This window comes from Podarcis pityusensis (genome assembly GCF_964106645.2).
Source record: "Podarcis pityusensis genome assembly, chromosome: 8".
NCBI lineage: Eukaryota > Metazoa > Chordata > Lepidosauria > Squamata > Lacertidae > Podarcis > Podarcis pityusensis.
Window position 1 is genome coordinate 62,263,797 of NC_138033.1, and position 24,948 is coordinate 62,288,744.

Consider the following 24,948-nt stretch of genomic DNA (forward strand, 5'->3'; position numbering starts at 1 on the left):
ATTTTTTGGGGGGCTCCCAAGAGAGTGAGGCCCTAAGCTATAGCTTGTTTAGCTTATACATAAATCCGGCATTGTCTCCAGTGCTCCAGTGTTTACCAAGAATGCTTCCCTTGTTCTTTTATCATAGCAATGACGTGCACCTGAGAGGTGCCGGAACTGAGTTCTGGTGAATTCCAGCTGAAAAAAAGCGCTGCTTATCTCACAATTTGTTGGCATGCCTATCTCCTTGCCCTCTCCCTCAGTTTACTCACGTCAACAGTGATGATTTTTCAGCAGTGACTTCACATTTCTTATACTATGTGCTTTCACAACCAGCGCCCTGCTTCTTCAGTAGAAGTGTCAAGTTAGGTGACGCTGCCCTCAAAGACGAGGTCATTTTGCTTTCAGGTTCACCAGGTGTGCAATGTCATTCCTGATGTTGCAATCAGGCAAATTTGGCAATCCCTGGTTTTCATTCAAAACCTTATCACACTCGTTTGGGTATTCTGACAGGAATGGAAACTTTGTGAATGTCTGGATGCATGCTGACATGAGAGCTGGGGACATGTTTACAACAACCATCTTAGGTCGTTGTGAGCCATCGTGGTGCTGCATTCCCAGCCAATATTATTTTCTATTTATTTTATTACTTATTAAATTTATATACCACCCTATACCTGCAGGTCTCAGGGCGGTTCATGGGATAAAATGCAAAAAGCAATGTTTTGTCTTCTCTGTGTCGTGTTATTCAGACAGCACTCTGCACGCTGGATAGATTTTTCTGGTGTCTGAATTTCAAACGGCATTATACAGAAGTATCTGCCCAAATTTTTCTCCCTTGCCACCCCTATCAACCCAATAAACACACAAGACGTAACCGGCTGCACTTTTGAACAAACAAGGTACAGTATTCATTGTATCAAATTGTAGATTTCAACAGAATCCTTTCACAGAGTCTAAAACAAGTCTAAAACAAGGATTTCCAGAATATTAGCCTTGTTTCGCCATCCTAGGCTTCCTCAGTAGTACTTAGTACTACTCTAAGTAATGCAAATAAATACAATATCGTAATCTCACACATAGGGACGCAGGTGGCGCTGTGGGTTAAACCACAGAGCCTAGCCTTGCCGGTCAGAAGGTCGGCGGTTCAAATCCCCACGACGGGGTGAGCTCCTGTTGCTCAGTCCCTGCTCCTGCAAACCTAACAGTTCGAAAGCATGTCAAAGTGCAAGTAGATAAATAGGTACCACTCTGGTGGGAAGGTAAACGGCATTTCCGTGCGCTGCTCTGGTTCGCCAGAAGTGGCTTAGTTATGCTGGCCACATGACCCGGAAGCTGTATGCCGGCTCCCTTGGCCAATAAAGCAAGATGAGCGCCGCAACCCCAGAGACGGTCACGATTGGACCTAATGGTCAGGGGTCCCTTTACCTTTACCAAATCTCACACATTTTTCCAGTGAAAATAATATACAAAAACCATAAACAACTGTACATACCTTATGTAATGTTACAGGATAGTGGATCTTATAGCATAGCAGTGGTTGCAGTAAGCAACATCTGCTACAAAGCAGGATTACTATCTTGTAAAATTACATATGGTATGTACAGTTGTTTATGGTTTATTATTTTCACTGGGAAAATGTGTGAGATTACGATATTGTATTTATTTGCATTACTTAGAGCCTATACTACTGAGGAAGCCTAGGATGGCAAAACAAGGCTAATATTCTGGAAATCCTTGTCTTAGACTCTGTGAAAGGATTCTGTGGAACTGTAACAACTCTTCATGTGAATTATTGGACTCTATGAACAGACAGGTGGAATAGACACTTATACATGTATGGACCTTATGCATGAACTGACTATAGAATGAACTGATCCACTGGGTCTTCTACCTTTTTCATTGAACTTTATGAGACTTCTGTTGAAATCTATAATTTGATACAATGAATAGTGTACCTTGTTTGTTCAAAAGTGCAGCCAGTTACGTCTTGTGTGTTTATTGAGTATGTTTCACGTAACCAGAGGTTTGTTGTTGTTTTACCCCTATCAACTCTGCTAACCAATCTTCCTGTGGCATCAATGCTCAGACTTGGAATCTTGGTAGTGCCCAAGTATTGCTGGTAAACCTTGAGCTGTGCAGAGCTGTGTCACATGATTACACACAGGTAATCATATGACACCTGCTGTATCATACCCTGGTATGGCTATGTGTCCAGTAGCAAGTACAGCATCTTCATGCAGGTAAGTTCCCTTCATAGCTTTGCACTTTGTCACTTGCAGGACATTTGTAGAAGACAGTTGACTAGGTTCATAATCACCAAACATCATCGGACAAGGTTGGGTTTGGGGTATACTTATGGCCCCCAGTTTGAGTGTCAATTACCAGTATTCAGTTGGGGAGGGCAGAACAAAATGTGGGGTTTGTGGTGCAAAACTAGCACAAAACTTTGGCATCGGTTTGAAGGGGACCCAAAATTTCAGGGTCACACGTTAATGAAGCTCAGCAACCTGATCTCACAGTTGCGAACTTGTAGGGAACCTGCAAGCAAGACCCAAGCACACAAAAGTCCTCTCCCTTCCTGTAGTTCCCCATAACTGGTATTCAGAACTGTGGAGTCAACTCTAGCCATTATGGCTAGTGGCTATCCATAGCCTTATCCTCCCTTCATGAAATTGCTCAGTCCATCTACGTTGTCGGCCATCGCTTTTAAAGCTGCGCTCAGCTGTGGTGATAGCAAAATGTCTGACCAGCAGAGTACCTTTCTTCTTCTTCTTCTTCTTCTTCTTCTTCTTCTTCTTCTTCTTCTTCTTCTTAAGAAAACTGCATGGGAGGAAATGTGAGTTATTACAGTTTAAAAAGAAGCATATGGGCAATTACATGGAAATTATGAAAGAGAATCTGAAAATTATTTACAGGGAAGCCCTAACAAGAATAACCTCTGTATAACAATCCCTAACGGGGTGGAGTTAACAGTCCCTAATGGGGCGGAGTGTGTGTATATATATATTCACCCTAGATCACCAAGCAGAAGTTATCTGCAGCCTCTGAAATTTTCCCTGCCATACCCAGAAAAGGTAAGCAGAGAGAGTGGGGGGAAAGAGAGAGAGAGAGAGAGAGAGAGAGAGAGAGAGAGAGAGAGAGAGAGAGAACAGACACAGCTCCAGATTGTGAAGTTGCCCTAGTGAGCAGGAGAGGCTGCCACATCGTGGCTTCTTCTATCAAGAAGCCAATTGTTGCTGGTGTTACTTACTCATACAGTGGTACCTCGGGTTACAGACGCTTCAGGTTACAGACTCCGCTAGCCCAGAAATAGTACCTCGGGTTAAGAACTTTGCTTCAGGATGAGAACAGAAATTGTGCAGTGGCGGCGCAGCAGCAGCAGGAGGCCCCATTAGCCATAGCTGTCAACCTTCCCTTTTTTTGCAGGAAATTCCCTTATTCCAGCTCCATTTCCCACTGCTTCCCACTGCTACCCCAGATTGTTAGATATCCCGTCGACTTTCCCCGGATAGGTGAAGTTGCTGATCCCTTATTTTCAAATCTGAAAGTTGACAGCTATGCCATTAGCTAAAGTGGTGCTTCAGGTTAAGAACAGTTTCAGGTTAAGAACGGACCTCCAGAATGAATTAACTTCTTAACCCGAGGTACCACTGTACAAGTAACACCTGCTATTTGGGAATGACTTTGCTGCCTTTGTTTTGTTTGTTCATCACTGCTCCTGTAAAAGGAATGTCAGATCGAGAGGTTTAAATTTCTTTTTCAGGGCCACACATGGCAAATACGACTCTGTCTGCAGTGGTGGCATTGCTACTGACATGTGGTGAGTATGGGGGGGGGGGGAATCCACGTACTTAAATTTTAGTCTCTCCCTTACGTCACTCCACTCAGATCAATGGCAAGCACACAGATAGAGAAACTTAAGAAGCTGTCCTTACGCTGTTGAGTCAGACTTGCAAAGCACCCCCCCCACCGGGCTTCAGATAATGGTATGCCCCAAACCTACCTGGAGGTTGAAGCTGGGACGTTCTACAAGCAAAGCAGGTGTTCTGCCCCTGAGCTAGGGATGCACTTGAAGCTGTCCATGTTCTATCTAATACCCTGTTGTCCACGCCAATGTTCTTCCACCTTGTGTCCTCAGGTGTTGCTGGACTATAACTCCCATCATTCCCAGACAGCTTAAGCCAATGATCAGGGATGATGGGCGTTGTAGTGTTGGTGGCAAGGATAATAAAGGTATAAAAAATTGGGTGCCAAGATCCAGGTTTGATGAGGGAACCCCAGCAGAGATTTAAAATCACAAAATATGCAGCAAATAAAGCATGGAAATATAGGCTGTTGGACCTTTAAAAGATGCCCTTGTGAGTTCCAAAATGTCCTTCTTCCCACAGCAGAGGAATAGATTGCACACTTGGTAAGTTAAAAATGGTTTTACTTACAAACTCTTCAAAGCTTAGGTTCATGTGTTTTTCCATGTATCAGTCAGAAAGGTAGCACAGGCAGTAAGACTTGGCTTATTTGCAAAGTGGTGAAAGTTCCTAAATTGTTTGGTATAGAAACTCAGGAATGGCTGATGAGAGCCATGCGGTTTGAGCTGGAGCAACCAGCTTAGAACATCTTAACATGTTGAGCTTCTCAGGTAGTCTGAGGTCCAACTATGAAAGACAACACTTTATGTTGGGATATAGATAGATAGATAGATGACAGACAGACAGACAGACAGAAAGACAGAAAGACAGAAAGACAGATATACATAGGTCCTCCCAACTGATTCCTTTATATTTTTAAAAGTTCTTCTCCTTCAGCCTCCTTTACCAAACCAGAGACTTCCATGTTTGCTTTGCAAATACCCTAGTGATTTGAGGTTTCCCCCCTCTAACTGTTTTCAAGGTGCAATTGGAGTAGATGGCAGTCTCATCCAACTTGCTGAGATGATCAAACAAATGACTGGAAAAAATGCCATACCAGATTACATGGCCTATGGGTGTTATTGTGGATGGGGAGGCAGCGGCATGCCAAAGGATCAAACTGACTGGTAAGCTAATAAATAGTCCACATGAACCTTCAGGAAACATCAGGATATGCTTCCTACAAGCCAGACCGTCGATCCATTGACCCAACCTCTGTGGCTCTCCAGGGTTTCAGGCAGAAGTCTAGGCCAGACCTAATTGGAGATGTCAGGATTTGAACCTGGGACCTTTTACATACAGAGCATGTGCTATTCCACCAAGCTGTGGCCCAGAGTGGCTTAACCACCAACCCCACTTCCAAGGGAACTTTGGGAATTGTCATTTTTTAAAAAAGGGATAGCGACTGCCTAACAACTCTCAGCCTCCTTAGCAAACTATACCTCCCAGGATGCTTGGGGGGGGGGAGTCATGACTCTTTAAAGTGGTATGATACTACATGGGTGGTGCTGTGGGTTAAACCACAGAGCCTAGGACTTGCTGTTCAGAAGATTGGCGGTTCGAATCCCCATGACAGGGTGAGCTGCCGTTGCTCAGTCCCTGCTCCTGCCGACCTAGCAGTTCAAAAGCACCTCACAGTGCAAGTAGATAAATAGGTACCGCTCCGGTGGGAAGGTAAACGGTGTTTCCGTGCGCTGCTCTGGTTCGCCAGAAGCGGCTTAGTCATGCTGGCCACATGACCCAGAAGCTGTACGCTGGCTCCCTCAGCCAATAAAGCGCCGCAACCCCAGACTCGGCCATGACTGGACCTAATGGTCAGGGGTCCCTTTACCTTTACCTTTTACAGATGGAGCCACATGGGAGCATCCCTGCTGCCCTGCCTACCTGCAACTCACTTTTCCTTTCAGGGGTGTGGCCCTCCAAGCCCCTCTTTCTGGCCCTGAGGACTCTCCCCAGGCCCAGGCCCTCCTTGAGTTATTTTGCCTGGCTGGAACATGTCCTTGAACTGATAAATGTCTCCTGCTTTGCTTGGATGGAGGCTGGAGGGATGTGAATGGGAGTGTGGGAACCGTTATCTTTTGCACAGCTGAAAGGAAGCCTTTCTGTACAAGGAGAAGAGTCGCATCCTTTGCCCCAGCTGCTTTTCCTTCTGGCCCCGCCCACCACTGGCATGTGGCCCTTGGAAAGTTTCCCATGGCTCTCAGGAAATGAAAAGGGTTACCTGCCCTTGTTTTACACTGTTTCACTTTGCTCTTATTCCCCCCGCCCTCAGGTGCTGTCGTAACCATGACTGTTGCTACAAGAGAGTGGATGAGCAGGGATGTGACTCCAAACTTGCCACCTATTCTTACACCTACAAGTCAGGGGACATCATCTGTGGTGAGCTGACCTTTTGCAGAGCGAAACCAATGCCTTCGGGTGGACATTTTGCCCCACCTGCTCCACCCCACTGTCCATATCTCTTGCTCAACGGGTCCCAAGAGCCCAACAACCGGCTGGCTACCGGGTGCTTGGGAACTGTAGTGCAAGGGGCATTGCTTTGGGAAGCGCCAAGCACAGGGCTGACAAGGTGCTTCTTTCTCACCTCCCCAAACAACCCTGCCCCCTCATCATCAGCTGACGATGGTGGTTGTGAAACCCTCTTGCGTCGGCCGCATGCACCTGTCTCCTATTCTGCACAGCCAACTCAGAATTCACCCTCCCCCTTATGCCTATCAGGTGGCTGTGGTTTGGGGGAAATGGCCTTGATAATCAAACTGGACACACACACTTTCCGCCCACTGTATGGTGGGCCCTGAGATTGAGATGATGATGATGATGATGATGATGATGATGATGATAATAATAATAATAATAAAATTATTTATAACCCGCCCTCCCCAGCCGAAGCCGGGCTCAGAGCGGCTAACAACAGTAAAATAATACAGCATTCTAAAATCAATTCATTATAAAATCATTTCAAATCAAATTGATGGCAACCATTGGGCTAGAGTTCTGTGAAGAAATTACCAAAGGAGGGGGGTCAGGCTGTGCCCTGACCAAAGGCCTGGTGGAACAGCTCTGTCTTGGAGGCCCTGCAGAAAGATGTCAAGTCCCACAGGGCCCTAGTCTCTTGTGACAGAGCGTTCCACCATATCAGTGGACAAGTCTTGCCGAAGCAGAGCCAGCATGGCTTCTGAAAGTCCTGCCTCACTAACCTCTTGATGTTCTTTGAGAGGGTCTACAAGGACATAGGTAGAGGTGACCCAGCTTCCCCAGAGCAACGCTATGCCAGGGGCACGGTAGGAATTAAGAGAGCGCCTAGGCTCAGCTGTCTGGTGATGCTGCCACCCTCACCACCAGATAAGTCCACTAGAGGACCACCAATTGATAATGGAGGCCCACCAGGTCCATTGAGGACCAACTCCATATCAGCAGTGGCATCGCAAGGGGGGGGCGGTCCGCCCTGGCTGCCATGTCTGGGGGGGGGTTTGACAAGACGGCACCCTGTGGGATGCTCACCCCACCCAACCCCGGGCGCAGCGGTGGAAGCAGCCATCGCCCCACCACAGCTGCATGTGGAGGATCTTCCGTTCGCGGCTGCAGCTGCGAGCAGAGGATCCTGCCACTGCCCGTATGGTGCTCAAGCAGTGCCAGTGGCAAACCGCTATGTACAACACATGCGCAGTGTCGCATGCATGTGCTGTACATAGCAACACCGGACATGTGCTGTACATAGCAACACCGGACATGTGCTGTACATAGCGGTTTGCCGGCGGCGGTGCTCAAGCACCATACGGACGGCAGTGGGATCCCTCCTCCGCCACAGCAGCTGCGAGCAGAGGATCCTGACACTGTCCATACGGCACTTGAGTGGCACCAGCAGCAAACTGCTACGTACAATGCATGTGCGGTGTTGCACGCATGCACTGTACGTAGCACCGCCGCACATGCGCCCTACGTAGCGACGCCACACATGCATCATACGTAGCGGTGCAACACATGCAGCCGGCGGTTTGCCCTGCCCTGGGTGTCGGTTAGCCTTTGTTCGCCCCTGCATATCGGGGAAGAGGGGAGAAAGACAACTCACGTTTGTGGAATGCTCTCCCCAGGAAGGTTCACCTGGTGCCTTCATTATACACCTTTAGGCGCCGGGTGAAAACATTCCTCTTTAACGAGACCTTTGGCTGATTGACATACGATGCCCTTTCAAAATGTGTTGTGGAAGCAGGGGTTATTGGGTTGTCTTTGTTTTGTATTTTCTGTTTTTCATATTGTGGTTTTATGCTGTGAACCGTTCTGAGACCTTCGGGCATAGGGCAGGATACAAATTATAATAACAAGTACTACTACTTCTGGCTGGCTTAAGAGACTGCGAGTTACAGACTCCCTCTCTCTCTCCTGCCCCCAGCCATCACCTTAATTCCAGAATTTCTTTCTTAGCCCAAAATACTATCTTGTTGTGTTTTCAGGAAACGAACCCTGGTATTGGGCAATGATTCCGGGTACTTCAATCCAGTGTGAGCGCCTGACCTGTGAATGTGACCAAAAGTTTGTGCAGTGCCTGAAAAAGAACTTAAAGACGTACCAGAAGATGTACACCTATTTTCCCAACTTTTTGTGCTTTGGCCACCCTCCTCTGTGTCCTGTTGAGCCAAGAATGAGGTGGAGTAGGGAGGCAGTAGGGGGAGGGAGTTTGCATGGGATACAAAATTCAGTTCCAGTTTTGCATTTCCCTAAGGAAGACCTGGACAGAAATACAGCTGCAACATCAAGAAGCTCCCTTCTTTCACCTTTGCAACGCTTTTCTCCAGCCAAAAAAACCATATACGAGTTCCGCTCGCCACTTTCCTGCATGAAGGGAAAATGTTTCTCTTCAACCAGGCCTTGGGCTGATTAATATTCTACAGCCTTTTGAATGTGTCTTGTGGCAAGGGCGGGGTTGTTGTTTTCCCATTTTGTTTTACTTATTTAGCTGTTTTTATCCTGTATTTTATTCTGTGAACTGCACTGAGATCTTATGATGAAGGGTGGTATATAAATCTAATAAATTAATACAAATAAGTTTGTGGTCTTTTCCCCTCTGAAAATGAAAGTAAAGTCATGAAAATTCATCTCCACTTTTAGAGCATCTTTCCCTCAATATACACATTTTGAAGGCAATTTTCTCTGATAGAAGGCATGTTCTTTTCACTAATATCAGCTTATTTCGTCGGGTCTGTCACCTGGGGGCAGCCATTTCATCTGGCGGCCTCAGTGGGAGATAGGGGAATCAGAAGGCTCGTTCCATCAATTTTGCCAAAAGCCCAGCTCTATAAGGCCCCTCCCGCCCCCTGTTAAACCTCAAAAATATCCGGCTGTGCTTGTGCTCCACGTCTGCATTGATGCTTTCTTTCCTGGTATCTTCTCCCTCTCTTCTCTTCCTTGTTTTCCTTCTGTATCCCCCCCCCCCTCGTGTTTTCTTATCATTTTAAAGTATCAGTAACAATTATATGGGGCAGCGGGACCCAAATGCTGTACATAAAATAAATAAAAGTAATATTAGCATTGTTCGGCACACTTTCCTCTTATATACAAAAGATGGTCTTCTCCTCCGCTGGCCTGTTAAGGACATTCAGAGCAACCCATGAAACGTGGTTAACTTCTGCCACAGCCAGTGAGTTCAGCTTGGCGCCTCCCTCAGCTTGGTGCCCCAGCTGGCTGCTGGCAATGCCAAGGTAGACTTTTTCACCAGTGCCACCAGCCAGGGCAGGCCTTAGAGGTGTGTCAGCTGAGGCACCAAACTCAGAAAGGAAGGAAGCACCAAGATGAGTTCAGTGGCTGGGGGTTATTTTTTTTTATGTACTGTCAGCAGTGAGCTAGGGGGACAAGATGAAAGTGTTTGCACTGAGCTGAGAAGTTCAAGATGAATGCTGGGGCATGAAAGGGTCTGAAGAAGAGGACCAGGTGGTGGCTTCATCGCAGGTGGAGAGGTGAAAATAGGTGCTTAGTGGTGGCAGGGGTAGGAAGATGCAGGAGGTTATCAAGGAGGGGGTTCTGTGGAAGCAGGGGTTGCACCAAAGGAGGGGAGAGGAAGGGGCATATGTTATCTACCGAGTTGAATAGGATCCAAAATGCAGCAGTCTGATTGGTCCTAAAACAATGGGATTCATAATGCAGCGGTCTGATTGGTCCTAGAACAATAGGATTCAGAATGCAGCAGTCTGATTGGTCCCAGAACAATAGGATTCAGAATGCAGCAGTCTGATTGGTCCGCAGGAGCCATCCAATCCAACTCCAGGTGGAAGTGAATCTGCAACCTGATTGGCCTACAGGAGAATCCCAGAATTAGCCAATCACATGGGGTCCATTGTGTAAATAATGTATATAAAGCAGACATTTTGGGGGAACTGGCATTCCTCACTACTATGAGCTGAAGAAAGAGCATGAAATCCACACTCGACTCCGAGTATATTTCAGCATGGATGTGGGGGTGCAGGTGGAAACAGGGGTACAAAGGGGAAGAAGTGGGTGTGGCAATGGGGCTGGGAAGGTGAAAAGCAATCTGAGTATTTCCAAGGGGGTGGAAAGGGTTAGGGAGTTAATGTTAACTTCCAAGCATGGGGTGGGGGTGGGGAAGGGTTTGGTGAGTGGGGCAAACAGGGGGACAGCCCCTAGTCCGTTTGCTTCTAGAGCCCAACCTCATCTGAACCAGAATGGCAAAACCATCCGAGCAGGCTAATTCCGGGAGTCCCACAGCAGGGCAAGCTAGCTTGTTTTTTGTTTCCGCTTTCCATATTCCTCCTACTAAGCTCCAGCACCAACATTTCCTGCACAACTTGGTGAGAAGAGCCTTCTAATAATAATACAAATGTCCACACCCTCCTGGAGAAAGTGACCACTCGGGTTGCGAAAGAAGGATGGCAGCTACCGGTGGTGACCTTTGCTATTTTTCATCATTCTTCTAGAATGAAACCAGGCAGGCCCAGAGGCAAGATCTGTTGTCTTACTAGCTGGGGAATGAACTGGCTAGAGAGGTTTAGGCATGTTAGTCCAGTCAAGGAGCAACTTCCTTTCTCACCTGGTTACTAGATATGGGGAAATGGGATTTTCCCCTCACTAACAGTTAAAACTCGCCAACGGACTATAAATTCCAGTTGTCACATTTCTGAGGAGAGAAGGACAACCAAATCACAAGGAAGAAAGGGAGCCAGGTGTGATATCGGCCCCCAAGAAGTTTTACGAGGAGTCTAAGCAAAGTAAGTACCACTGCCGTTGGTTTTGCTTAACGAATTGTTTCTGCTGCACCACAACACTAAGCCATCAGTTTTAGAAGGAGGTTGGACAAATTCGAGGGAGAAAAGGCTCTTAATGGCTACCGGCCATGATGGCTCTATTCTGGCTCCACTGACAAAGGCAGCAGTGCTTCTGAATTTCAGTTTCTGGAAAACGCACGTGTGGATCCAGCCACATCGTTGCTGGGATTTTTCACCCCTGGAAAGAATGGCACCTTCTCCACAAAAGGAATTGGCGTTCTCTCATGTAAACCCCCCGTTTTTCATTCATCGGATGAAGACAAAAAGATCTGTCAAAGTTCAATTCTTATTTCCCCCCCTTCTTAAATTCACTTCTCTACATTTCTGCTTTGTTTTTAAAAAGTCTTCCTGAAAACTCATCAGCATTATTTGTATGCCCTTCTGACTAACGTTTTTTTGCAGGCAATTTCCCCTGATTGTTTGTTTGCTGACGTTTCAAATCAAGTGCTGACAAAACAGATAATGTAATTCAACGGCAACATAAATATTCATTTGAGCTAAAACAAAAAAAAATTCTTCTGCGGGTGGCAACGGGGAACAAAACCAAAGTGGGTTTCGTTGGAGAGGAGTAACACCACAATTGTGACTTCCCTGGCAAGTCTGTCAGGTGCCCCTTCTCCCTCAGAGCTCCTCCAATGGGCACCACCCCTCTACCTTTCCCTCCCCTCTTTCTTGGCGCCAAGAGGCAAAGCCCCCCACCCTATGCCTCTTCTTATTCCCCAACACTGCTTGACCCTTCTCCATACCTCTGTCCACCCCCCATCCCCGCTTCTCAATTCTGTCACCACCACCCCAGCCTCTCTGGGCCTCGGCCAGACTTGCCACCCCATCTCTGACCTTCTGTTTCCAGGCCTAATCAGGCCCCTCTTTCTTGGGCCAATCTGCTCTTTTAGACACCTAATGTTGCTGTGCTGTCCTTGTATCATTGTCCGAGACAGAAATCCATGCCACAGGTGATTGTGAGGCCAAGGAGCGTGGGGAGGAGAGGACGTGCTGGCATTTTTGCTAAAAAGCCAGACTCACATAGGACCAAAATTTGATCCGGCCAGCTTCTTAGTTGCAGACCTGTCCTTTAAGAAGGAATGGGCCAAACCCTTGGCATTTTACTGTGTTTAGGATGAACTGTTTGTGTTGTTGAGCCATCTTTGGGGGGGGGGGTGGCTGATATCAAAAGGTGGAATACGGATCCTCTAAACAAATTGAAAAACTGTACCACCTCTCTTTTAGGTCTTTATCAACGGAAGATGAAGATCTTATGGGGATCAATGGTGTTGCTGGTTTGCAGTAAGTGGAATCATTGAATAGGGTGGGAAAGGGACCCAAGGGTCATCTAGTCCAACCCCCTGAAATGCAGGTATCAAAAAGTAACAGGGAGAGGAGAGATTAAATTATGTTGTGCTAACAAAAGGAAGGGGGCATACTTTTTTTTTTAAGTGTACCCCCCATCAAACTTGACAAAGCCTACTTCTGAGGAGACCTTCATAATTTTGGGGAATTCGAATCTGAGCAACCGAAGTCAAAATTGAAGTAGGTTGGTCTTCTTGATAAATTAATCCAGAACGCATTTGCTTCTCCAGCCATCATCAGCTGTGGCTTCACCTACCCCCACCCCCTTGTGGCTCCCAGCAGATTACCTCTGAGAGGATACAGCCCCCAATGGCGGGGAGGGGGAGGTTGCCCACTTCTGACATGTATCAAATCCCATAATGTATTAAAAATGCTACTTCTTCACACAAGGTATAATTCATTTATGGATACCACCACCACAAGATGTAGTGATAGCAGCTAGCACAGACCAATTTATTAACGAAGAGAGGTGGATCAATATTTGCTAGAGAGTATTTGCCCCATTTTCAGGAGCACTGTACCACCGAAAACCGTTTGCTAGAAGGGAGAGGTGGAGAAGCGCAACAACTAGGACAGATCCTTTTCCCTAATAAGCCAAGCACCTGATGCCTTGTCCGTTTCTTTGCAGGTGTTTTGGCAGTAAATGGGAACCTCTTTCAGTTCGGAAGAATGATCCAAAAGCTCACTGGGAAAACGTCTTTCCCCCACTACACCACGTACGGGTGTTACTGCGGGGTGGGTGGCCAAGGCAAACCGCGAGACGACACCGACCGGTAAATCAATGGCTTGTGGGTTGTTGTTTTTTTACATAACTGATCACCTCGCTATTAAAGAAGCGCTGTGCTGGAAAGGATTTGTTGGTGTGGGGTTACTTGTTCTAGCCAGTTTGGGGGGGGGGTATTGAGTTGGTTCGCCACACTGGGGGCTTTCATTTCATTGATTTGCTTTTTTATAAGGATATCCCACTGGGTTATCCTCAGAAATATCCCCCCCCCACACACACACACCGGATAGGCAGAAGGTTCTGAAATGGGAAGTTTTGAAACAAGAAGTCAAAAGGTAGCCCGTGACGACATTCACACCATACATGTAAAGCTCTATGAGACCACTTTAAAAGTCATGTTATCTGCAAAGAATTCTGGGAACTGTCGTTTGTCGCTGAGAGTTGTTAGGAGACACCCCTATTCCCCTGGCAAAGCTACAGTTCCCAGCTTTCTCTGGGGAGAGGAAATTATTTTTAAACTACTCTGAGAATTGTAGTTCTGGGAAGGGAATAACTCTCGGTACCCTTAGCTCCCACCTACAGCTCCCAGAATTCTTTATAGCTCCCTTGGGCAGGTGAACAGCATAGATTTGTCTTGCCGACGTGGGGATCCAGGGCACAGTCCTTCAATGGCTGCGCTCGTTTCTCTCTGGTCGGGGACAGAGGGTGGCGCTTGGAGGGGAATTGTCATCGCGCCACTCCTTGGTGTGTGGAGTACCTCAGGGTGCGATACTCTCCCCGATGCTTTTCAACATCTTTATGCGCCCCCTCGCCCAGCTTGTTCGGAGTTTTGGGCTGGGTTGCCATCAGTATGCCGATGACACCCAACTCTATCTGTTGATGGATGGCCATCCTGACTCGGCCCCAGACACATTGACCAGATGTTTGGAAGCTGTGGCTGGATGGTTACGTGGGAGCCGGTTGAAGCTAAATCCTTCGAAGACAGAGGTCCTGTGGCTGGGACGGGGCGATATGGGATTGGGGGGACAACTCCCATCTCTTGCGGGGGCGCAATTAGTGCCAGCACCGTCCGTTAAGAGTTTGGGTGTAATCTTCGACACCTCCCTTTCCATGGAGGCGCAGATTGCAGCTATAACAAAGGCGGCATTTTTCCATCTCCGCCAAGCTAAGCAGTTGGCTCCTTACCTCTCTCGCCCTGACCTAGCCACTGTGATCCATGCGACGGTCACCTCCAGACTGGATTATTGTAACTCGCTCTACGTGGGGCTGCCCTTGAGACTGACCCAGAAACTCCAGCGGGTGCAGAATGCTGCAGCGAGACTCCTTACGGGGTCTTCGCTGCGAGACCACATTCATCCGGTGCTATACCAGCTGCACTGGCTCCCGGTGGAGTACAGGATCAGGTTTAAGGTGCTGGTTTTAACCTTTAAAGCCCTATACGGCCTAGGACCCTCGTACCTACGGGACCGCCTCTCCTGGTATGCCCCACAGAGAAACTTACGGTCTTCGAATAAAAACATCTTGAAGGTCCCAGGCCACAGAGAAGTTAGGCTGGCCTCAACTAGAGCCAGGGCTTTTTCGGCTGTGGCTCCGATCTGGTGGAACACTCTGTCACAAGAGACCAGGGCCCTGCGGGACTTGACATCTTTCCGCAGGGCCTGCAAGACAGAGCTGTTCCACCAGGCCTTTGGCCAGGGCACAGCCTGACTCCCTCCCTCGGCAATCTTCGCGGAGCTCTGGCCCAATAGTTGCCAGTGGCTTGAATTAATTAATTTTATAACGAATGATTTTAGACTGTTGTTTATGCTGTACTTTTGTACTGTTTTATTGTTGTTAGCCGCCCTGAGCCCGGCTTCGGCTGGGGAGGGCGGGATATAAATAAAATTTATTATTATTATTATTATTATAAAGGAGATTTCTCTTCCTTCTCCACAGCTGCTGCTTGGCCCACGATTGCTGCTACGAAAAGCTGAAGGACTGTAACGCCAACACCGACATATACAACTATTCCATCGACGATGGAGTTATTACTTGTGGTAAGTAGTGACAGGAGGAAAATTGGGTTGCATCCTTTCCTTTTTGGAGGACAGACAATTCATACATACCATGAACTAAAGGCTATTTTGGGCCTGCCGACTTCACTAACGAAGAGGCAGGGGATCCATCGAAATTTGCACTCCTCCGACAGATGGCCGTCCTACCTCTGTTTAAAATGAATCATAGTAACAGTAGAGTTGGAAGGGAACCCAGAGGTCCTCTAGTTCAACCCCCTGCAAAGCATGACTCACAGCTAAAGAATCCCTGAGAGATGGCCATCCAACCTCTGCTTGGATAGGAGTCCACCACCTTCCAAGGGTGTCCGTTCTCCACTGTCAAACAGTAAGGTTTTGCATCCCAAATTCAACTCCTGGCATCTCCTAGTACAGCTGAGAGAGACTCCTGCTGGACATGCCACTGGGGACCTTCTGCATGCAAAGCAACTGCCCTACCACTGAGCTTTGGCCCTTCTCCACGTTCCTTGTTGGTAGCTGCCTAAACCACATCGCCACAGAATCACTGTGTTGATTGCATTTTTAGCCTCCACTTCCTCTGAGCAGCTCCCTGCCATCTTCCTACCAACCCTATAAGGTCGATTACGCCGAGAGAGCGGTTACTCTGCAGGAAAGGGGCATGGCTCAGCTACAGAGCCCCTGCCTTGCATGCAGAAGGTCTCAGCTGGCCTCTCAAGGTAGGGCTCAGAGAGACTCTTGCCTGCACTTCCGGACAGCTGCTGCCAGCCAGTGTAGACAATACCCTGCTAAATGGACCAGTGGTCTGACTCAGTGTAAGGTAGCTTGCTATGTTCCTACGCATTAAGGAGGAGGCGTGGCTCTGTGGTGGGGCACAAGGTCCCAGATTCAATCCCGGGCTGGAAAAGACTCCCTGTTCAAAGCCCTGGAATGCTGCTGCCAGTCAGTGTAGACAGCATTAAGCTAGGTGGGTAAATTGTTTGGCTCTGTTTGCAGGAAGGGCAGGATGATGACATGACAGGCTCCATCTGTTCTCTCAACAGGTGAAGGAAGCAGCTGTGAAAAGCAGATCTGTGAATGTGACAAAACAGCAGCCCTCTGCCTGAAGGACCACCTGGACACTTACAATAAGGAGTATCGCTTTTACTCCGACAAGAACTGCCAGGAAGGGCCGATGAAGTGCTGAGCTCAGCCCCTGCAGGCCCAAAGCTGCATTGCAACTCCTCTCCAAAAATAAAAAAAGAAGCTTGTAGTCATCGTGTGACGTTGTCCTTTCGTTGGGAGTTTGGGGAGCAACTCAGCTTGATTTACGGAGCCCAGTTAGCTGAGGGAGGATTCTGTCTCCTTTTGAGGGTCGCACAGCAACCACTCTCATCCCCATCTCTCAGCTCATGGCGACCCCGACCCCAATGACAGCTTTCTTCTTTGCGTTCGGTCACAAGTGACCCTATCAATAGACTCCATTGTGCAGAAACTAGTTTCGAACAGGTCCGCCAGGAAATGTGAGCTCCTATCATACCGCTTTGTGCCTCTTGACTGATCAGGACATCCGGAAAGCAAGACAATACATCAATCCTGAGCTAAAAGGGCGTGTGAGCCTTTAGTGAAAAGCTGTAATTGAGCGGTGGAGCATCTGCTTTGCATGCAGAAGGTCTCTGGTGCAATTCCCAGAGGCATCTCCAAGTAGGACTGGAAGAGAGAACCTGCAGAGTCACTGCCAGTCTGTGTAGACAATAATGAGCTAGAGGGAACAATGGTCTGAGCTGGCAGAAGGCAGTTTCCTGTGACCCTGTGTAACTGGGATCCTGATGCTCAACAGCTCCTTCCGTATTCCTGTGGGATGTGTTGGGTTGAGGACTAAGCTGGGTGGACCAATGGTCTGGCTTTGGAAAAGGTCACAAAATGGCCACTGTGGGATGTGTGGCATTCCCTCCAACATTACTCCAATAAAAAATAGGAATGTCCTATTCCATCATCATCATCATCATCATCATCATATTTATACCTGCCCATCTGACTGGGTTGCCTCAGCCCACTCTGGTGGCTTCCAACATATATAAAAACATGATTAAACATTAAAAAAAATTCCCTATACAGGGCTGCCTTCAGGTGTTTTCTAAAGGTTGTATAGTTACTTGTCTCCTTGGGCATAACTCCAGAGCCTCCAACATTTCTCCAATGAAAATAGGGATGTCCAAAGGAAAAGAGGGACATTCTGGGATCAAATAAAAAACCAGGACCCCTTCTGTAAATCTGGGACTGTCCCTGGAAAATAGGGACACTTGGAGGGTCTGGCAAAGGGCTGCCACATCTAAAAAGGGACAAGACCAAAAAATAGGGCGTGCAAAATGGGGAGCAGGGCCTACACATCAGCTCCTAACTGACAGAGAGAAACGCTTTGCCCCTCTTCCCTGTTCACAATGGAGTGTCCCTATCCTGGCATCTGCTGAAACATGGGCATGTTTAATAGGCCATGTTCAAAGCTGGAGACGCTAAGTCAATGCAAAGAGGAACTGAGCAGGAAGAGCAAACAGCCTCTTGCACACTGTGGAGGTTTGAGGGGCTATTTATGGAGACCTTTTGTGGGAGCAGCAAGAGGTCCTGGCTGGCACACACGCACCTGCAGCTGCCAGGTTGGCAACCCCCAGATCTTCTCATTAGGCTTCGCTGATCATAGCATGAGGGGTGGAATGAGGCAGCAACAGGAGTGAAAGCTTGTCTCAAGAGAAGCGTCCTCAAGTGCAGGAAGACTGCAGAAAGGAAGGCAATAGCACACCTTGCCCTGCATTCTGCAGATTCTTTTGGCGCAGTGTTTTACCAGCCCTTTGCACAGGACAGCAGAATCTTGATGCAACCTTCGTAACACTGTGCAATTGCACCAAGGTTCCTTCTTGGCAGTGTTATGCATCAGTTACATACACTGAATACAGGTCTGGCCCTACCATTAGGCAGAAGGCAGTGGTGAACTCCAGCGACAGGGAGCGGCAGTGAAGCCTGTGGCCTGCCTTGCAGAAGCAGAAGAAAACACTATCCCATCACCAGTGTTTAAGTAAGATACCTGTCCAGCCAGGTTCTTTACGCATAATTCTTTTTTAAAAAACATTCAGTTTTACACTATACATTTGAATTCAAACAATAATAGTAAACATCAACATATAGGATTCCCTGAATCCTTAGACTTCCCTCCATGGTTTCCATAATCAAACTTTATCTACTGCATCATATAATTTCTCCATATTTTTTTTTGCAAAAAACAACAACAATTTTTACCTTGGTTTTTAATACATTACAAGTGTTACTAAAATCCTGCCAAAGTTTTTAATTGTTTGCAGTGTTTTCTTAGGTAACTTGCAAATTTTTCCCATTCCTTATTAAAGTTGACCAGGAAAATCAGAAACCAGGAAGATAGAATCTTTACACATAATTCTTTACACATAATTCATGTCAGGCACCAAATGGCAGATTCAGAGAGGAGAAGGGAGGTCAGTGTCTTAAAAATGCACCAGCGGAGCCAGTTCCTGCACTCCTTGCTAGTGTGTTTGCAGTGCACTGTCCTCCTCACCGCCTCAGCCCTCCTCCTCCTCCTGTTAAGAAGCAGTGACAAACCCGGTGGGAATCTAGCCTAGAGCCTCTGCTGCATCCAGTGAGCTGAACCTGGTCTTAGGTAGGCTGCAACGGAATGATCAGGAACACTTCCCAACCCGTGTTGAAGTGTGTGAGTACACCCCGGTAGGCCCCAGTGAGGATCTGAAGACTCTCAGCTGGGTCCTCCAAGATCTCCTTCTTGGGGGAGGACCACGCCACCTCAAAAAGGGGCTTCTCACCATCTCTCACCACTGTAACTGTGACAAGTGTCCCTGGAATTTGGGGACTAGTTTGGCTCTATGGATGGGCAAGTCCCAGAAACGCCTTCATGTACTCAAGGGCCCTTAGTGAGAAGTGTCAATATTGATATATCCTTTCCTAAGGCTATGGAGTGAACTGGCACAGAACAATAGCCTGAGTGTATGTGTGTGAGAGAGTGCATGTGTGTATATATGGTATACTGTAGCTTGCAACTTCCTGACTTCTTCTGTCCTATTCTAAGGAACATTCATTTCATTCTACTGATTTGGACAAACCGTGCAAAGATGGGGTGTTCATTTGGGGTCCTTCTGCTTCTCCTGTGTGGTAAGTGCATGTTCAAGACAGTTGCATGTCTAAAGGATGCCAAATCTAAATTTTCTAATACCTCAGTACAGAAGAAGAATTTCGTTGGTCTGTTTTAACATTTTAGCAACCAAGATTCACACATGTTCTTTTCTTTTCTTTTTAAAATTATTTTTATTAAGATTTTACAACAAGTTTTAGCATAATCAAAAATTCAAATTACATTTTCAGTTAACACCCACCCCCTAACTTTCCCCAGCTTCCCTTTCTGGTTTATAGCATATTTATTTCTTCTGCTTATAATTTTATATGCCTTATGTACTAAAATTAAAGTTGTACCTCATCAATCTGTTCTTAACATTTTAACTTCATTTTTCTATTTTCTATTTATATTTGTCCATTGTAAGTGTATTATTTGAATCCTGCAAGTGAGTTCATTTCAATGCATTGTTTCTGTGTATACATCATAATAGGTTCCCAATATTTTGTGAAGTCATTGTTGTCCTTATCTTTGAGTCTCTCAGTTAGCTTCGTCATTTCAGTGTATTCCATCAACTTTTCTTGCCATTGCTCTTTCACATATGTTATTTTCAAGGATAGACACTATACTTGTAATGACATGAACTGTTCTCATGTACGCTATTATTCTGTAGATTTTAGCAAGTGGTTAGACTGTAGACCAGCATTCCTGAAACTGTAGGGCTTCTCCGCATTATAGGAGGAACACATGAACCTAAAAGGAACCAGGGAGGGGTGATGAAAGAAAAGTTAGGGGAAGAAAATGCAAATTAAATATATGGGGGTCAGGGAGAGGAATTGACAGAAGATCAGTAAAAAGAATTTTCAGGGTGGCAAACCTGAAATGAAAAATCCTTCTAAAACCAGATCACCCAATTCTGCCTGAAGTGGTGAAGGCAAATGAAAATAGTTCCAGAGCTAATGTCTTGTGCTTAGTCTGATGAAAGCTGAACTATGGAACTCCCTGCCTCAAGGAAATCACTGTGGCGTAGGTGATGTGTGATTTTTGAGCTTGTGTGTATGCTATTTCCAAAAGAGGGTTTAGATAGGGATGTTGCTCATTGCCAGCTGATGAGCCAAAAACATCACCCCCACACCCTTTCAGTGCCATTTTGTGACTGGCAAGCCCTTGTCATTTTAAGCTCCTTTAGGTGGGCCAGAAATTCTGCAAAGCTCTGCTTTCAATCCATGCAAAGTTCAGGCTGAGCAGTGCAACAAAACAGGAGCACTGGGATTTCCCTTCCCTATGAGGAAAGGTTGCAGCGCTTGGGACGTCTTAGTTCAGAGACAAAGCGAGTGGTACATGACATGATAGAAGCATGTACAATTTTGCATGGCAAGGGGAAAGCAGATAGAGAAAAGTTTTCCTCCTTCTCTCCTAACACCAGAATGGTGAAGCTGAAAGTTGGAGGATTTGGGACAGATAAAAGAAAGTTCTTCATGCAGCGCAGTGTTAAACCACAGAACTCCTTCCAACAGGAAGCAGTCTTGGCCACCAGCTTGGATGTCAGTTTCCCATTGGGGCATCTGCCTGGCCACTGTGAGGACAGGATGCTGGTTAGATGGACCCCCTTTGGCCTGATTTGGCTAAAGGTTCTTCTTAGGTTCTCAGGCAGGCTTCTTGCTTCCAGCTCTCTCCTTAGGAAGCAGCAACCTGATCCAGTTTGCGGATATGGTCCGTCAGCTGACGGGAAGGCTGCCCTCTCTCTTTTACAATGGGTACGGATGTTACTGTGGACTTGGAGGATCCAGAAAGCCCATGGATGAAACTGACTGGTGAGCGGGACTCTCGCTGAGAACAAGGGGTGAGGGAGAAATGGGATTCCGTTCTTTGCATTTAAAGGCAAACCTACCTAATTTGCACTCCCTGAAATGAAACACAAACGGAAATGCAGCCATTTTGAAATTTGCACTTTGACCAAATTTGCAGTGCCGTCCTTCATACTAGTAATGCATTCAAATATGCATGGGGGGAGTATACCAAATAGCATACCAAAATGCATCATTTGTGGGGAAATTGCAGCACTTGCCGCCAACTCATGCTTTGGGGATGCTGATGAGGACTCTTAAGTTTTCTTCTTGTTTGGCAATCACTCATAACTAAGTAAGATTGTCTTAACAGTGAGTTAAGTGACTGTGGAGGCCAATTCTGGATCCACACATCCTTCCACAGTGGGGACATAGGTTTCTGGGCTAGAGTTGATCATGGTGAGGGATTGCCAAGTGTGCCTTCCTCTTTGCTCGTTTCTCCCTTTTGTCCTGAGTTCGAGCATCTTCAAAGTCCATGACACCTTTGGTAAAGGCTGTTCTCCAATTGGAGTGCCCACAGACCAGTGTTTCTCAATTGTTGGAGCAGGTGGTGTTGTGGGCTAAACCACTAAGCCTCTTGGGCTTGTTGATCGGTAGTTTGGGGGTTCGAATCCCCACGATGGGGTGAGCTCCCGTTGCTCTGCCCTAGCTTCTGCCAACCTAGCAGTTCAAAAACACACCCGTGCAAGTAGATAAATAGGTACTGCTGCTGCGTTTTGGTGTGCTCTGGCTTCTGTCACGGTCCTCCGTGCTCCAGTAGTGGTTTAGTCATGCTGGCCACATGACCCAGAAAGCTGTCTATGGACAAACGCCGGCTCCCTTGGCCTGAAAAGCGAGATGAGCGCCACACCTGCCACATCCTCTGTGAAAATCAGTCTGGATTATGGGGGCATCATCCAGACTGATCCCACCCCCAAAAAAACCCTCTACAGTGTGAATAATAATGTACCTAATCTCTCTGTCTTAATTGTCTTCCTTCTTGCTTGAAGTAATCGATTTGATCTGTGCTGCTTCCAGGTGCTGCCATACCCACGATTGTTGCTATGGAAAGATGGAAAAACTGGGTTGCAAACCCAAACTAGAGCTTTATACCTACTTTGTCGGGAAGAGCAGAATCGTGTGTGGTATGTGTGAACATGGAGTATGTTTGGGGTGGCTGCAGATACTTGGATGAGAGCTAGAGATGGGTGAGAAAACCAATTCACTCCTGGGCTTCTCTGCCGGCTGTTAGAAGCTCACTGCCAAGCTGAAAAGGGTTCCCCACCTCCCCGCTTCAAGGAAAGGTGTAGCAAAGAATTAGGAAGTTAACTAAATAAGGTAACTAAAGCAAGCAAACAAAAAGCAAACATGCAGGCACAAAGTCAACAAGGATGTGGGGGCTTTTCAGTGTATGGGCAGAAGTCATGGGTATGTCTAAAGTGCAATTGTCACAGACTGGTTGGATGCAGAGGAATGTTGGGAGGTACCAGCTGGGGAACCCCCAGGGGAAGAAAGCTCAGAGCCAGGGGATTGGTGGTGGGACAATGATGAGTTGTCAGAGGGAGATGACTGGGAAGAGGAAGTGTCAAAAACTGAAGAGGTAACGGGGCTTAGTGAGCAGGGGGAGTCTGCGGCAGAGAGCAGTCCAGAATCAGAGCTAAAAGCTGCAGCAGGAGAAGGGGATGAGGGAGGCCAATAGGCAGAGAGGAGTCAGGCTGGTGAAGAAGCACGGGTGTTTCCTCCTGCTGCTGTGACAAGTTCCTCTCCTCTCTGGTCTTCCAGGACCAGGAGAGGCACAAAGTGAGAGGAGCAAAGGCAGGTACACTGGCAGAGTCTCAGATTGCTTGGGGGAAAACCCTGGAGAGGAGGAGACTTAGGCAGCTGTGGATGGCAGGGACTTTCAGTCTCCACAACGGCCTCATAGGAGCAAGACCTGCTGCTGTGCTCATTAGGCCTGGCATCCCTGTGCAGATCCTGATTTTCTAATTAAAAGTTAACTTTTCTTGCTGTGTGTTATTTACTGCTGGCTCGCTCCTGACAGCAATGAGCTCTTGGCTCTCTGGGAAAAGGTATGTTGAGGCCAAGGGGGCACAGTTGGAAACGGTAAGAGACGCAAAGAGACAAGTGGATAAGTCCCACTCCTGGGATGTGCAGATCTATCTCAACTTTTGGCTCTTTTGTCTTCCAGGTGGAAGGACAATGTGCCAGAAGATGACCTGCGAGTGTGATAAAGTAGCCAGCTTCTGTTTCCAAAAAGCCGCCTATCACATCAAATATGCCTTTTACCTAAACATTCTATGTAGAGGCCCCACGCCTCCTTGCTAGGATCCCAGAAAGGCTGCTTTCTCAACTGCCTTCCTGAAGGTGGTGCAGTTAAACATATCCTCTTGCTCAATGTTTATTTCATCCCATCATTTCTTAGAGTCAACCTTGCAGCGCCATTGTCATCACCTGACACACTTGAGATGCCGTGGGGGCCTCAACAACTGGGCAGGCTGCACCACTCCTACCTCTCCTGGGCCTCCAGTACCTGGCAACTTGGTCTGGGAGACGCTTGCCATTTTTATTTCCCACAATGCCCTTAGTGTCGTGTGACTCCAGGGCATTGTTGGAAATTTCAAGGACAGCTTCTCCACCTCAAGTGAGGCCCCCTCAGACTTGGAATTGACTCTACCACCTGATCTGGCCTCAGCCCCAAACTCGTTTTTCAAGTGACTTAATGATGAATTGTTTGTTCTTATAAATGCTTGTAAGCCACCCTGAGATCTATAGTGGATGATGGGCAGTTGAGAAGCTGCAGACATGAGTAAATAAAAACAAATAACGTGGAATTCACGGTCTCCTCCATAATTTCCCAAACCGGAACAGAGTATTTGGGGGGTGAACAAAGCTGCGATGGAATCTCAGCTCGTCTGACACATACAGAATGTTTGTAGGACTGAGCTACACTACTTTGAACTGCAGTTGGGAGGTACCTTTTGAATGCTTCCCCTGCATTTAAGAAAAAGAAGATAGCAAGAAGAGAAGAGGTTCAGCACAATGAAGAGCAAGGTAGGGCTTTAGGGCTACTAACCACAATGACTATACTGTACTCTGCCTCCACAGATGGAGGCAGTTTTACCACTGAGTTTGTCACATGTAACCAGTGAAGGCATGGACAGTAACCAAGCAGTTCCCAGGAGAACCAAAAAGTATCCAACTAGAGACTCCAGTGCAAGCAGATGAAGAGCAGGCACTACTGACAAGCGGAGTCTAATCTGTGATCCCAAAGTGGGCATTAAGTAGCATGAATACTCGTGGGATTCGCTGCCCTGCCTCAAAGGCTGAGCAAATGTCAAGACCAAATATTTATCAAGCCCAAACAGGTTAAATAAGGGATCTGCCCTCAGGAGGAAAGATATGTGCCAAACACTGTAGGCAGTGAATATTATTTCTAGAGCCCTGAAATGTTTGCTCCACTTGGCTGAGTTCATCAGATGTTTGCAGGCAAGGTTAGTTCAGGACAATGTTGATCTTGTCTTATGATTTTGTAAACAGATCCCAAATATACTCAAAAGAAGCTATGGTGTTTTGCTCATCCTTCAAATGGACATATCCTTTGCAAATTCTTGAATTTCAGTTGGCATTGGAATTTGATAAATCTCAAATTATACTGCAAGGTGGGCTAAACTGCCTGATGTGTCCAGCACGTTTTTGCTTGGGGAACACAAAGGCCTTGCTGCCCATTCTTCCAAGATATGGGTCAAACACTC

At 47.0% G+C, this 24,948-nt stretch overlaps 2 protein-coding genes across 5 annotated transcripts; both read left to right on the forward strand.

Annotated features, from left to right (window-relative positions):
* Positions 1-9,717: 9,717 nt before the first annotated feature.
* Positions 9,718-16,477, forward strand: LOC308483921 (neutral phospholipase A2 agkistrodotoxin-like). Of its 4 annotated transcripts, none has more exons than XM_081018256.1 (6): positions 9,718-9,838; positions 11,003-11,104; positions 12,389-12,445; positions 13,137-13,281; positions 15,168-15,268; positions 16,285-16,477. In XM_081018256.1, the coding sequence occupies exons 3-6, from the start codon at positions 12,406-12,408 to the stop codon at positions 16,425-16,427; spliced, it is 429 nt and encodes a 142-aa protein (XP_080874382.1). In that variant the 5' UTR covers positions 9,718-9,838; positions 11,003-11,104; positions 12,389-12,405; the 3' UTR covers positions 16,428-16,477. The 4 variants fall into 4 exon arrangements, with proteins under 4 accessions (XP_080874382.1, XP_080874383.1, XP_080874381.1 ...); XM_081018257.1 differs by lacking the exon at positions 9,718-9,838 and adding an exon at positions 10,299-10,338; XM_081018255.1 differs by lacking the exon at positions 9,718-9,838 and adding an exon at positions 10,525-10,687 and having other exon boundaries at positions 10,814-11,104.
* A 2,723-nt stretch (positions 16,478-19,200) lies between these two features.
* Positions 19,201-24,027, forward strand: LOC308482347 (group IIE secretory phospholipase A2-like). Its single transcript, XM_081015373.1, has 4 exons — positions 19,201-19,411; positions 21,040-21,184; positions 22,235-22,341; positions 23,385-24,027. The coding sequence occupies exons 1-4, from the start codon at positions 19,249-19,251 to the stop codon at positions 23,519-23,521; spliced, it is 552 nt and encodes a 183-aa protein (XP_080871499.1). The 5' UTR covers positions 19,201-19,248; the 3' UTR covers positions 23,522-24,027.
* Positions 24,028-24,948: the final 921 nt, after the last annotated feature.